This window comes from Quercus robur, chromosome 5 (genome assembly GCF_932294415.1).
Source record: "Quercus robur chromosome 5, dhQueRobu3.1, whole genome shotgun sequence".
NCBI lineage: Eukaryota > Viridiplantae > Streptophyta > Magnoliopsida > Fagales > Fagaceae > Quercus > Quercus robur.
In genome coordinates, this window is record NC_065538.1 from 60,577,914 (window position 1) to 60,592,958 (window position 15,045).

At 34.4% G+C, this 15,045-nt stretch overlaps 1 protein-coding gene and 1 long non-coding RNA gene across 2 annotated transcripts; both read left to right on the top strand.

Moving 5' to 3' along the window:
* The first annotated feature begins 549 nt into the window (after positions 1 to 549).
* LOC126726531 (uncharacterized) lies at positions 550 to 2,800 on the top strand. Its single transcript, XR_007655941.1, has 3 exons — positions 550 to 766; positions 1,334 to 1,385; positions 2,455 to 2,800. It is a non-coding gene; the product is annotated as an uncharacterized LOC126726531 (long non-coding RNA).
* A 3,338-nt stretch (positions 2,801 to 6,138) lies between these two features.
* Positions 6,139 to 11,832, top strand: LOC126726527 (acyl-CoA hydrolase 2-like). The gene is made up of 9 exons (XM_050431801.1): positions 6,139 to 6,683; positions 6,844 to 6,903; positions 6,986 to 7,041; positions 9,796 to 9,918; positions 10,066 to 10,101; positions 10,601 to 10,702; positions 11,192 to 11,240; positions 11,326 to 11,394; positions 11,538 to 11,832. Exons 1-9 carry the CDS (start codon positions 6,570 to 6,572, stop codon positions 11,613 to 11,615), a joined length of 687 nt encoding a protein of 228 aa, XP_050287758.1. The 5' UTR covers positions 6,139 to 6,569; the 3' UTR covers positions 11,616 to 11,832.
* Positions 11,833 to 15,045: the final 3,213 nt, after the last annotated feature.

A 15,045-nucleotide genomic window follows, 5' to 3' on the forward strand; every position in this document is an offset into this window, starting at 1 on the left:
AGATAAAATTTGGTCACCCTTTTTCCAAAAGAAATAAATAAATAAATAAAAATCCAAAAAGAAAAAGAAAAAGAAAAGAAAAGAAAAGATGTGGACTTCTAAATGTCATGGCCCATTTTAAATACAAGTTGAAATAAGTTTTTCATGAAAAAAGAAATTTTCCAAAATATGTTTGGCTTGCATTATAAATAGGGCATTGATCTTTGTGTTTAAATTGTTTGATGAGACCTTTCTCTTAAGGTCTAATAGAGCACAAGATGTGAACTAACCGTGCAAAATTCATGTATAACCTATGCTTAAGCCCAAATGAGAAGGAGAGGGCGAGATGAGTGACTTGTAATTGGATTCTAAGCCTAAAGAAATAAAAAGAGTAAAGAAAAGTAAAGAAAAGGGAAGAAAGAAATGAAATTGGGCTTGGATCTAAATGAGGGAAGGAGAGTTTGACGTCCCTGTCAAACAAAAAAAAAAAAAAAAAAGGGTTTTGGTTGGATATTTTTGGGACCACACGTGCCCCACCTACCACATCATTCCCCACCACTCATTTTCACTCATCTCTTTATCTCTTTGACCAGCCAAGCTCCTTACTTCTCCTCACTTATCCTTTCTTTCTTTTTCTTATTTTTCATTTTTCGTCTAACACTCCTCTTCACTCTCATCCTTTCCACCGGTACTTCCATACCACCACCACCTTTTCCACACCATTTTTCCGGCAAGATCACAAGCCTCTTCACATCTTTTATTTGAGTTAAACATTTCTAATATTTTGGTGGGTTTATATGCTTTTGCTTGATTTTCTTTAGTCTAAGCTTTGATAATGATATCCATGTGATTTATGAGCATTAGAAGTGATATTTATATGTTTATATGTATGGGTTTTGTATTGGTGGAATTATTTGATGTATGGGTTTATAGTTTTTATAATGGTGGTTATTTAAGTGGTGCAAATTTAGGGGTTTTGAGTTATAACATGTGATGGTTGGTAAATCTAATTTTCTCATTGTTATTGGGTTTATTTGGAGTTAGTTGAAGTTCTAAATTTCTTGTCTTGGAGGATATTTTGATTTTGCTTTCATGGGTCTCTTAATGATATAGTGTAAATTTTATGGAAGCTAGTTATAATATTGGAGATGATATTAAATGGGTTAACTTTATAAATTGGAGTCTATGTCTTGTGAATTAATTTGTAGAGAAAGTTTGGAAGTAGAATATATTATTGATGAGGTTATATACTAGGCTTGCCTAATTAAGTGCTTATTTGGAAATTCATAAATTGTAACTAGATACAATTTCAAGCTCTATGCTTATTGTGATAGGTTTACTTGATATTGTTTAGGTTCTAGCTAATCTTCTTGGAGCTTGGAGAATTAGGCTTTTGCGGTTGTGAGGTAAGTAGCTTTTTAATGAGATTTTGAAAAATAATCATGTTGTATAAATGTTATTTTTGGGTTAGACACACTTTTGGAAATTACCTATGAAAACTATATTTTCCTAAAAACTATTGTGTTGTAACCTTAATATATATATATATATATATATGAAAATGCATCATATTTAGTATTGCATTTGGGGAAATGCACGAATTGTTAATATGGAAAAAGGAGCATCTTTTATTTAATCTTTGATAAGGAAATTATGGATTTTATGGTATATTAGAAAATTTAAAGATGCTTATCTTGTCTTGTTATATGGAAAATTGATAGAAAATCTTTTGACAAGAATAAAGTTGAAAACCTTACAAATTTTGTAGAAGTTAGATTATTTAAGGGTTTTTTTCGAAAATACCTAGATATAAACTATGTGTTTCAAAGTTTATGTAACCTTTAAGTTTTATGTGGTTTTAACACCATGCCATGCGTGATTTCTCGGTGATCACCCAATTTGGTTTCCGTAGTCTTTGTGACAATGGAATCAAATCCAAGTTAGTGCCCTTTTACTTTGGATGACGCGTTCTTCCCTGTTGCCCATGGGGGGAAGAGGTTCCTTGATTGTGTGTGGGTGAGGTTGATGCATATGGAACCAAGAGACCATATACAAGAGAGGTTTTATTTGATGCGCTCTCTCTGCTGCCCATGGGGGGAAGAGAAAAACCTTGAGAGTATGGGTGAGGCTGCTGTCCATAGGGCTAAGAGTCTGCATACCAAAGAGGACAATATCATGCTTGTTGTGTATGGGTGGATCCCTTGACTGGGCTATGTGGTAATGTGGTATATTTGTGATAATTTATCTTATGTTAAATATTATGGCTTTGGAAATTATATTGTTGGTGCTCATAGATTATAGTATATAGTTTCAAGGTATTTACTTTGAGAAGTTTTGTGTTTCATCATTTAATTATTCTTGTCATATTATTATTGTTGAAGATGAAACTTGCATTTCCCCCAACCCATTAATTATGCTAATTATTGGGCGTTAGCTCATCCCACTCTCTAACAGTTTTTTTTTTTTTTTTATTAGCTATATCTTGAGCATGGAGCTTACTTCTTTGGTGATGATTAGAGTGCAATGTTAAATTTGGAGACTTTTGCTGTAAATGGTTGGTGACTCGATCTTGTTATATTCAATGAGACCTTAATTAATTCTATTGGAGGTGGGTCGCTTGAGGTTTGTAAGCCTTTGGCGTGGTAGGCCTAGACACGATGTTAAGGTTCTTATTCTTGATAAGATTGTGACTTTGTGTAATTTAATCAGAGTTTTGTAATATATTCATATATTATGTGAAGGCACATGATTTTTAGTTATTGTTCATAAATGTGTTATAGAGCCCTAACTTGTAATGTGGAGATTTTAGTATAGTTATATATTCTTATCCTGTGGAAAAGAAAGGAAAATAAAGATCTCCTATAGTTTGATTTGCTAAAAAGGAAAAATCTACAGGTACCTTTGGGATGTATTTCTCAGGCTTTGGACCCTTTTGGGTTTGGGACGTGACAGAGAGAGTGCGAGATATGTGAATGATGTAATTGGGCTTTAAGCATAAGGGAAAACATGAATTTTGAAAGATTGATATAGCTCATTTTATTTCTAAGTTTAAGATAATGAAATGATACGAGACTTTAGAATACGAATGGGACATACATATAGTCCCCAAGTTGATGCAAGTAAGAAAAGTTGATTAAGATATTGGGTCCAAAACTTTAAGACATTGGGAGCACATGTTTATTTGATTAAATTCATTGTATACAATTATCTAAGTGTGATTTAGTAAATGAACACATGTCATTTGTCATATACTAGTATAGAGTATATCTATTTGTTTCATTTTAATACTTATTTTAGTAAAATCTCCTTCTAGCCTTAGTCTATGACGAAGTCTATAGCCATATTTTGTCACTTTTTTTTTCTTCTCCTTTTTACTGTTAAGTGCTCGTTTGAGAGTGTGCTTTAAAATTGAACTTTATCAAAATATAGCCTTTTGAAACTCTACTTTTATTTTAGGTAAATTTTTTCAAATAGTCTATTTAAAAAAAAAATTGCAAAATAAGATATACTAGATGAGCACTAAAACTCTTTTACTAGTTTTCATGAATCCGCTCATGCAAAATATCCATAACCCAAATAATGGAATCAACCTAAGAGCATCCATAGCAGCTGTGGTATATGTGTTAAATGCCAAATATTTGGCACACCAAACACTAAAAACAATGCATTATCAGATGTGTTAAATGTTTCAAAAGTTTGCAATATGCTACAGTACCGTCTCAAATTTGAGACGATACAGACAACAATTGCATAATATATATTATTATTTTATTCCCATTTTCTCTCTCCTCATCATAGATATCTCTCTCTCTCCATCTTCTCATCTCTGTCTTCTCTATTCGTCTTCCATAGCACGCCAATCACCAATGGCCACCACTCGATGCCGCTGACCATCTACCTTCTCTATTCCGCTTCGAGTTCTCGTTTTTTTTTTTCGTTCACATTTTTTGGCTGTGGTTTGATGGGTAGGTTGGGCAATGAGTGGGTTTGGATGGGTAGATTGGTGGTGGGTGGGTTTAGGTTGTGGGTTATGGTGATGGGTGTGTTGAGATGGTGATGGGCGGATCAGTGGTGGTGGGTGGGTCAGCTGGTGATGGGCGAATCGGTGGTGGTGCCGATCTTTGTTCTAATCTGTTTTTGTCTTTGTTTTTTTGTTTTGGTGGTTGTGATTTGGTGGTAGATTCGGCGGCGATTGTGGGTTTTTTTTTTTTGGTGATTGTGGCCGCAACAATTTTTCTGGTTGTTGTTGTAGTTGTTGTTGTGGTTGATGATGATGATGATGATGGGGGAGGAATTTAATATATTATTTTAATGTGTTGTAAATATTATTTTAATGTATAGAATTGAAGAATAAAACATCTGATAAATGAGATACTGTAAAATGATCTGGTAAAATAATAAAGTAGGTTTTTAGTGTGTCAAAATAATATTTTTTTGCAACATCTGTTGTGGATGCTCTAAAAGAAATAGGATTTTTCTAAGTTCAGGTACATGTTTCACATTAGCCAAAGTCTTCGGAATCGCATCAAACATCTTAACTTTTACTACATTTATTCCCCAAAACTTTACATTCCAAATTATTAGCCAACATAATAAAACCTTCACATGAATATATATGAAAAGAGCAAGTGGAATCTCATCAAATCTGATAAAAAAAATTACTGTATAGTGTCAAATCAGTCTTTATTCCAACACACATGAAAGGAATAATTCAAATCCAAAACTCGCAATTTTTTATTTATTTAATATGTATTTTACTAACCATTAGAACATCACCACAATCTTTATCCTCTCTATATATTAAAGTAGTCATCGCATTTGCCAACTTCTCTTGAAATCTATTAACTTTGCTCTTAAGTTCTTGCATGGGTATTAACAATTTTTCATCTATCAAGAGAACGATTTATCCAAGAAAATATCTAAACAATTACATTCAATCACAAATTATACAAAAGTTGTCAATTTTTCATGGGAATTTACATTATACACAGATGAATGAAGGGATAGAACCAACTTCATATTTCCCTTTTCCACTTAACCAATAATCTAGATAGGATGTTATTTTGGTTTGTCTCCATTTTCGTGAAATAATTCCTCAAGAGAGGCAGTGGATGAAAATTCTTCCCATGCAATAGACCCTTGTTCAGAGAGATATTGGGCTTTTGCCATTATTTAGTAAAAATAATAGCAATATATTTCTGTTTTGAAATTATTTAAGTTCGTGTCCCTGTTATTGAAACTAGATTTTAACAAAATTGAGTTTTGTATCATGGGATCGTGTCAAAGGTGGAGGTATTAGTTCCAAATGGGATGCATGGGGGATTAATCAAACACCTCCAGCTGATACGGGGTTCGGCCTAAGGCCTTCGGAGGCCCAAAGCTCTTCAGTGGGAAATACAAATATAGTAGTTGGCCCGTGTATGTCAAGCCTAAGAGGTTATGAGCTTGGAGAGTGGAGAGTGGAGAGTGCTTTAATGCTTATCTTAGCCCTTGTTCTTCAATTACATTTAATCACAAATTATACAAAAGTTGACAAATTTTCATGGGAATTTACGTATTACACAGTTGAATGGAGGGATAAAACCGACTTCATATTTCCCTTTTCCACTCAACCAATAATCTAGATAGGATGTTATTCTGGTTTGTCTCCATTTTCATGAAACAATTCCTCAAGAAAGGCAGCTGATGAAAATTCTTCCCATGCAACATACCCTTACCACAGGGGATATTGAGCTTTTGTCCTTATTTTGCAAAAATAATAGCAATATATTCCTGTTTTGAAACTATTTAAATTTGTATCCTTATTTTTGAAATTCGATTTTAACAAAATTGAGCTCTGTATCATGGGATTGTATCAAAGGTGGAGGTATTAGTTCCAAATGGGATGCACGGGGGATTAATCAAACACCTCCAGCTGATATGGGGGTGGGCCCAAGGCCTTCGGAGGCCCAAAGCTCTTCAGTGGGAAATACAAATGCACTAGTTGGCCCGTGTATGTCAAGCCTAAGAGGTTATGAGCCTGGAGAGTGGAGACTAGAGTGCTTTAATGCTTATCATAGCCCTTGTTCCTTAAGCCCAATATTTTGTGCCAAACAGATCCCTGATTGCCTTAATAGATGGGTTTGATGAAGGGGTGATTTCGTAAACGGCTTCGGCTGATTTTCCCGTGTTTATTTTGACAGACTAAAAAAGTGATTGGAGGTCCCAAGTAGGCTCTGTAACAAGTCTTAGTCTAGACCCTGTTTCAATATTTCTTTTTATGTTTAAGCTTTCTTGTCTCTGACCCTGTTGTTGTCTGTGTAAAAAACCCAAAATATTCTTCATTTTTACTACCATTTTAGTGACTGCATAAAGAAGTAAAAGTTCGAACAAATTATGGCTTTGAAATAGTTTTGTGCTTGACTTTTTCATGTCAAATTGTTGATTCAATATGTTGTGGGGTTCATGCAATGTTGAATTCTGCTACAGGAACTATTATTATATCTTCATGATTATGGAACTATAACTTAAATTCTTGCGCAATGCTATAAATTTCTGGTACCATAATCCATTATCCCTTTCATGGATTAAAATTAGTGAGAAAGTTGTTAATGGTACGCATGTATCAAGTTCAACGAGTACGTGATGGGAAACACTTTGCTACCCGAAGAGTAGATGCGATACAGAAGGGAAACATTGTATTCACATTACTAGCTCCATTTCAGGTATGAGTTAATTGCATGTTATTGAAATTTTCCTGAGTTGAGTTTGGCCAGTGGTTACTTTGATCCTGATGCCATGATTTTTTATGTGGTTTTGAAGGTGTGAATATTTATAATTATTTTAGTGTTGCAAATATAACATTCGATTAAGTTGATTTTACAGAAAGAAGAAGGGTTTGAACACCAGGAAGTAACAATGGCTTCTGTACCTGCTCCAGAGATGGTAACTAATATGTGCTTTCCATTTTTTTACTAAACATTTTCCCATTTCTTGCTGTTTTTAATTATTAAACTCCAACTTGCAGCTTCCATCGATGGAAGAGCTACATGAGATACGTCTCACGGATCCACATCTTCCAAGGTAAGATTTGTACTACGCAATTCACAGGTTATTGCAATCTGCCCTTGCATATGGACATTCCGTTTCTCCACTAGGTAGATTAAATGATTCATCTGTCCTCGTATATTGCATATTATTCTATAATTTATTGGTTCTCGATTATTGTTTTGTTTATTTGTTTTCTTGCTGGTGTGTTTTTATGTACTGTATAATGATCACAGTAAACACTAAGTTTGGGGGTTTTTTAAAAGAACAGAGTGTATTTGGAAGTTTTAAAAGAAGGAATAGAAATAAAATAAATATATAGTTTTATTATTATACCTGACTCCTTTTTATTTATTTTTTGTCTCAAAATAGGGATAAAATTGTTAATTTACCACCATTTCATTAAAGGATTGAGTGTTCCTCCCACTTCGAGAAGGAATGTTTAGAAGGGAATGAGATGGATTAAGCATTCTTTCCTAATCATTCCTTTCCTTCCTAATAAACTCCCAATTAGGAAAATGGTTGGAATATTCTTAAAAATCCCTTTCAATTGTTCCATTCCATTCCTCCCCCCACCCCCCGTCCCAAATGGAAGTTAGTTTAGCAATTTGACAAGGAAAATCCTATTAGGCAAACCTATATGTTTCTCGGACAATTTATAAAGTCCTAGACTATAGTTCTTGTTAAATTGGAATTTCAGAAATTTGTTGGAGAGCTTTATATTATGATCCCATCTTTCAATCTTCATTTGGGAGTTCATAAGGAAATGGAATGAAATGTATAAGCAAGGGAAAGGAATGGACTGGAATTAAGTAATCTTGTTTGGATGTTTAAGAAGAATGACTTGAAGAATCTGTTTATGAATCAAGAAATTCAAAATATAGGAGAATTAGTAAATTCTTTATTTGTCGTTCAGTAGCTTTTAGGTTTGGTATAAGGCTGCCTCATTAAGCAACCAAAACCATCTTTAGGATTTAAAAGAAGGTAAGTTATATATTATATAGGAATTCACCATTCAAAAAAAAAAAAATATATATATATATATATATATATTATATAGGAATTCACCATTCCATATGATGTTTAAATGTTTAAAGATATAAGGCTAAGGATGAATGTCCACCTTTACTTGCTTTGAAGATAAGATGCTATCTTTGGTATTGTCATGCTCACTATATAGTTATCTATGCTACATGGGAGTCTTAGGATACAGGTGGTATGGTTGATGGTACACTTCTCTACCAGGCTATAAAAAAAATCTACATACATTCATGAGTATAAATTCAGTTTATTTTTTTTAATGAGTAAACAAATTTCATTATGAGAGAAAAGGGTCACAACCCATGGGAAGTACACAAGAGATACACCAAAGAGTCAAGAATAAGTTTAAAAAAACAAATGAGAAATTTAGATGAGGTAGAAAAGAGAAAAATAATCACTTGGAAGCAAATGCATGCAAGCACACCTACACACAGACACAGTGCTTTCTCTATATCATATCCTGTTTGATATAAGCTTGCGAGCCTCCAGGAAAGTAGACTGGGATAGCCTTCCAGTTAGAGCCTAAGAATAAAGTGAACCATAATTATGTCTGTATTTGGCTTCACTTGAAAATAGGAACCAGAAAATCTGCCATATATGCGACCTGTCAACTTTTTTAAACTAAATTGTATTTAATGCTATCAATACTTTTCTGCTAGTTTTAGTAATTGATAGAGACAAGCATGGGACATCGTTTCATAGCTTTGTTCTGTCTGCTTATGTTTTGTTTTGAGTACTGTTGCTTGTTTTTCCTGGGTAATGTGTGCTTTGCAGTAATTGTGAAATTGGATGGATTTTCATTGTTATTGTACCTAAAGATCATCTTTTGATTATATAGGAATTCACCATTCCATATGATGTTTAGATGTTTCAAGATATAAGGCTAAGGATGAATGCCCACCTTTACTTGCTTTGAAGATAAGATGCTATTTTTGGTATTGTCAAGCTCACTATATAGTTATCTATGCTACATGGGAGTCTTAGGATACAGGTGGTATGGTTGATGGTGTACACCTCTACCAGGCTGTAAAAAAAATCTACGTACATTCATGAGTATAAATTCAGTTTATTTTTCTTAATGAGTAAACAAATTTCATTATGAGAGAAAAGGGTCACAACCCATGGGAAGTACACAAGAGATACACCAAAGAGTCAAGAATAAGTTTAAAAAAACAAACGAGAAATTTAGATGAGGTAGAAAAAAGAAAAATAATCACTGGCAGCAAATGCATGCAAGCACACCTACACACACACACAGTGCTTTCTCTATATCAGATCCTATTTGATATAAGCTTGTGAGCCTCCAGCAAAGTAGACTGGGATAGCCTTCCAGTTAGAGCCTAAGAATAAAGTGAACCATAATTATGTCTGTATTTGGCTTCACTTGAAGATAGAAACCAGAAAATCTGCCATATATGCGACCTGTCAACTTGTTTAAACTGAATTGTATTTAATGCTATCAATACTTTTCTGCTAGTTTTAGTAATTGATAGAGACAAGCATGGGACATTGTTTTGTAGTTCTGTTCTGTCTGCTTATGTTTTGTTCTGAGTAGTGTTGCTTGTTTTTCCTGGGTAGTGTGTGCTTTGCAGTAACTGTGAAATTGGATGGATTTTCATTGTTATTGTACCTAAAGATCATCTTTTGATTGTGAGCCTAATAACTGAATGAAAGCTGTTGTTTGGTTAGATTATTTACTCTAATTTTTTCATCTTACATAGCTAAAATGTTGGTGTTTGGCTGATTCAGGACTTATGGGAACAAGGTGGCCACTACAAATTTCATCCCTTGGCCCATTGAGATACAGTTTTGTGAGCCCAATGCTTCAACCAATCAGACTAAATCTCCTCCAAGGTTAGCCTGGTTTATTGTGTTGGATATTCATCTTTTCCTATGGGCTAAATATGCACATCACTTATTATAGAAATATGAATATGGTTTTTGCTTGCATGCAAATCCATGTTTACAAGCCACATCTTTTGAGTACATTTTATTTTTATTGCAGTTTGAGGTATTGAGCAAAAGGCAACTCTCTGATGATCAGGCCTTGCATAGGCAAGTAAAACCTTTTTATAAATATATATATATATATATATATATACATGCAAGGTGGGTTCTGCTTTGCTTGAATAAAAGCTGAGCAGAATGAGTATCTCATAATGAATGAGCAATGTGGCCTTTTGTATTGTTCTGCGTAGTTTTTGAGGGAACCTTATACTGTAATTATTCGTATATTCCAATTAAGTTAACATGCCATATCATCTATGTGTTATATTTACATGACTGAAAATCAGCCTCACTGTTATTTTGATCCTTTGTAGAGATCAGGATGAAAATTTTTGTTGGTGGACCTTGCCCCAAGAAAGGTTTACTTGGCATATATAGAAGAGCTCTTGGGACAGTTTACCAGCACAAATAATGCCCTATGCAATGTTTAATGTACTCTTAATCAAATATAAATTCGAATATTATTAATGATATCTGGATAAAGGTCCAATTTACTTGGCTTTATTTTTGTTCCTATTTTTTAATATGCTTTTTTGGTCATTTACAGATGTGTAGTGGCATATACTTCTGATCTGATATTTCTTCAAGTAAGTATGAATCCCCACCATAGGAAGAATTTGAAGACAAGTGCTGTTAGTCTGGACCACTGGTAAGCGTCTGTGTCATATTACCAGATGATTAATCACCAAAGTGTGTGGCCAATATGACAAAATTGATTATCGAGTACTTTTATATTCAATATCAGTTTAAAAATATAGGGCCTGTTTTTATAATGTAGCTTAAGCTGTTATATGTCTGAAAAAGATGACCAAATCATAGTTTGCTAACATGGTTCTTGATTTTAAATGGGAAGCACGAAGTGAATTCAGGTAACTATTGCCTTGTAGCAAACTGCATTTTTTAAAAAATTGGACAACTCCTTTTGTATTGCTGAATAGATGCACTGCTCCTATCATTTATCAAATGATGCTTCTGGCCATGTCTTGGAAGTATCTCTGTTGGCAAACTTAAATATCCTGACATACATGTCGTCAACTATTGTATGTGCATTTAAGTTCATGGTCAAAGTTGATTGAAGAGCATTCCTTTGCCACTTTTTTCAATCATTACTATAAGCTTGTTTTCAATTCCATCTCAGGATGCACTTTCACTGGCCTCTCAGAGCTGATGACTGCCTATTATTTGTGGTATGTGCCATCAAGTGTTTAGTTCTCATGTTTAGTTTTGTTTGGATGCTTGTGCTTCCAAGTTTGTTTTGGCTTTTTCCCCCAGATAAACAGTCCCGCTGCCTACAATGCACGTGGTTTTGATTCTGCTAAAATTTTCAATAGAAAGAGAGAGGTAAAAATTTCATTATATGTTCATAAATAGCAGAAACAACCTTCTTTATTCTTCTTTAATTACCTCCTACTCTTTTTGCTGTTTTCTCTCCATCCAAGTGATGTCTGTGTCATGAACCGATTTATACATGTTTTGATGAGCAGCATGTTGCATCGGCAACTCAAGAGGGCCTAATTAGGGTGATTAAAAATCCAATTCCACCTGTGACTTCGAAGCTGTGAACTGGTTGATGCTAGGTCATGTCAATGGAGTATTATGCTGAACTTTTGGTTATCAATCAGGTTTATGTGCCAAGATCCCCACCACACCCCCCCCCCCCCCCCCCAACTCCCCCTCTCTCTATTTTCCTTTTATATTAAATATTCAATAATGATTTGTGCAATTGTAACAAAAATGAAAAAGGGTGAAAGTTAATTAGTTTGACTATGTAGCATTTAAGATTTGCTTTTTCTCCGTCTCTTTCTTTTTCTCTTGAAAAATTATATCATGATAAAAAGCAATGACATGCATCGTAAACCAGAGGTATAGCCCTCACAGTATGTTTAAGGCAAACGGTAGTCTACTGGTCCCTTTACATTAGTTATGACTCAAGCTACATGCCATTGGCTAACCTAGTAATCATTCGAGGCATATTGTCCTATATTACTTTCAACATTGTAGATCTTGTGGGAGAAAACTCATTTTGAATACATTGGTCCCCACTCCCCGCGGCTCTTTGAAGTAAATTAAAGAGAACAGGGTGAGCTTGCTATATTATTAAGGGTAAAATGCACTCGCATTGCTTGTGATTTGAGCTTTGGCTAATTCTTGTCACATACTTGTTATTGCACATTTCGTATACGCTTCATGCCTACATAGTTTTTACTGTTTTCAAAACACCATTTGAAAGGGAGTGTGTATTGAGTGTGCAATTGCAGGTGTGTGATAATCATTACTCTTGAAGTTCTATTACACAATCTTGGTTCTTTCAATTTCTAGTCGCACTCCTTGTGCGATTTAGTTGGTTTTATTTATTTTTTTATATCAATATTTCCTTTCACTTTTTTTTTATTTACTTAATTAATAGAAATTATTCACAGACTTGCAAGTGGCAGTGTTCTAGAACTCTATATGAAACAACACTAGCACCCACCCCCCCCCCCCCCCCCCCCCCCCCCCAATCCCACCTAATTCATACCCTATGGTAAGAGTATTGAAGGAGAGGAATGGATTAGTATTGAAGAGCAAAACAGGGTGAAAAGTGAAAACAGTTTGCCATCCCTAACGAGGCTGTATTAATTCTGATGAAAGTAAGAAAAATGAGATAGAAGGAAGAGGAATTGATTAGTATTTTGAAGATGATACTAAGCTATACACAAAAAGGTTAAATTATATATAAATCATTTATACACGTACTTATAGACGGTAAGCGTGTGTGAATCTTGTAGTTATTGGTTTGGAGTCCATCTCATTTTCCCCTTTCACATTGGTGTTCTTGTTTATCTAATGATTTTGGGGTCGCTCAAAAACCTAACTATTAGGTGTTAGCACTCATTACATTAAAGCTCTATTAATTCTAAAAAGGATGAACTACGGTTGATTTTTTGTTTTGTATTTTCTTGTTCTTTTTTGAGCTCCATAAAAAATGCTTCCTCAAAAGGAAAACTCCCTTCCCAACTTGCTGAATCTAAGGGATCACAGTAGCCTTGCATTGATGTTCATGGGAGGAAAAGTGTTATGTTAGATAAAACTTTGTTGCACGGCAGATATGTTCTGGTGTCCTTGAGTTCCTTTACGTACACAGCATCAAGCATAGACCCAATGATCCCACAAGTGTTCAAAGCTCATTTTTCGATTTTGAGTGGGCCCTAGTAGATATAGAATGACCCTTTTTCCCTTGGCAAAATTTGCTTAATAGTATCTTTTTCCAAGTAGACTGTTTTTGGAACTTGAGTTTATCAAACTCGAGTTCCAACCCAAAATCGAGTTTATCAAACTTGAGGTCTAACTAATATAGGTCTAATGTGGAATTAAAAAAATAAAAAAATAAAAAATAAAAAAAATAAAAAAAACCATGTGGAATTCGAGTTCTAGTTCGGTAAATAAAATTTATCCACCTGGAAATCGAGTTTACTAAACTTGAGTTCTTGCCAACAAAGTCACAAAATTTTCCCAAGTCACATATGAACGTCTCTCTCTCTCTCTCTCTCTCACAATACTGCTGTTTCGTACTCTCACTATCCTCCCTCACTCTGACTTTTAGGTCTATCTCTTGTAACCTCTTGTCTTCCTTAGTATCTCATCTCCCTCAGTCTCTCGTCTCTCTCAGTGTCTCCTCTCTTTGTCTCTCTTATTTGCTCCACCATTGTGTCATCCCTTACCTCTTGCTCAACGGACGACAGCCTCTCCATTAACGGCAGTGACAAGTGACAGCACTCCATTTGAAAACTAGGTAGGCTCAATCTTTTTTACCTAACTTATTTGTGAAATTTTGTTAGGGTTTTTTTGTAAATATGTTTTGGGTTCTAAATAATATGTTTAAATTTGTTTAAGTTTGTTGAGGAATTCCTTTAAGTTTGATTAGGATGTAATTAATTGAATGGGTTATGGACTAGATATTTGAGTACATTATTTAGTTAGATGAATTCTGTGGCTGTCCCTAGTGAAGATTTGTGACTATTGTTTCCTCAAAAAAAAAAAAAAAAAAAAAAGAAGAAGAAGATTTATGATTATTTTTGTGATGAGATGTGCACTTGGGTTCTTGTTTTTCTATTTTATACTACCTAAATGCCAAGCCACTAGATTCTGCAGAAATGAGAGAAGGGTTTCCTCTAATTGGATATATAGTTAGTCGTTCCTCTCTATTAACCAAATTAATTGGTCCTTTTCCACAAAGGCATCAATGAATCAAGCAGGACTTGTTATTAGTAGATAGCAAGTTTCTGGCACATGCAGTATAGTATCACAGTGTCGTTGATGCAATATAGTATTACAGTATCGCTGATGCGGTATAGTATTACAGTATCGTTGATGCGATATAGTATTACAGTGTCGTCGACGATCCAAATCCAGTTTTTTTATAATTTTCTTTTTCAACTTTTCAAATTGATCTCCCATCATTTTTTTAGCTGAATAATACATCACTCCATAAGTCACATTATACTATGAGGCTCCCTACTATAATATAGATATAAATCAATTGCACTCATTACAAGCATATTCAAAGTCAAAAAAATTTATTAAAAGTTAGCGACAAATATAACACTTTTATCCGATATGAACTATAAAATATTGTTTCCAAGCAAATATAAAGATAACATTGTATGTGTTGAGGGTCATTTCTGAGAATCCAAGTAGGAAGAAGAAAGCCCAACGACAAGGGCAACAAAGAATTGGCAAACAGATGGCAAAACCATTAGGCCCAAGCGGTAGAAATAATGGATCATAGGCTCATGAAATAAACAGATGAGCCTTGAAGAGGCAAGTGGGCTTAAAGAAGCCCGGAAAGAGAAAAATAGCATACTCATGGGTAGTATATGATGTAGAAAAGTGAGAAAGGGTCACCGCAGGCCTAAAGTAATGCAAACAAAGAAAGTAAGGAGTTAATGGCAGGCCCATGAACCTTAAGGATGAGAATAAAATAATTGGTCCAAGGAAGCCTAATGAAGTTAG

Excerpts from the sequence above, each read along its gene's own strand:
- LOC126726527 (XM_050431801.1), top strand. The coding sequence starts at position 6,570 with ATGGTACGCATGTATCAAGTTCAACGAGTACGTGATGGGAAACACTTT. Across the intron at positions 6,904-6,985 it reads CTGTACCTGCTCCAGAGATG|CTTCCATCGATGGAAGAGCT; the intron begins GTAACTAATATG and ends TCCAACTTGCAG. Across the intron at positions 7,042-9,795 it reads ACGGATCCACATCTTCCAAG|GACTTATGGGAACAAGGTGG; the intron begins GTAAGATTTGTA and ends TGGCTGATTCAG.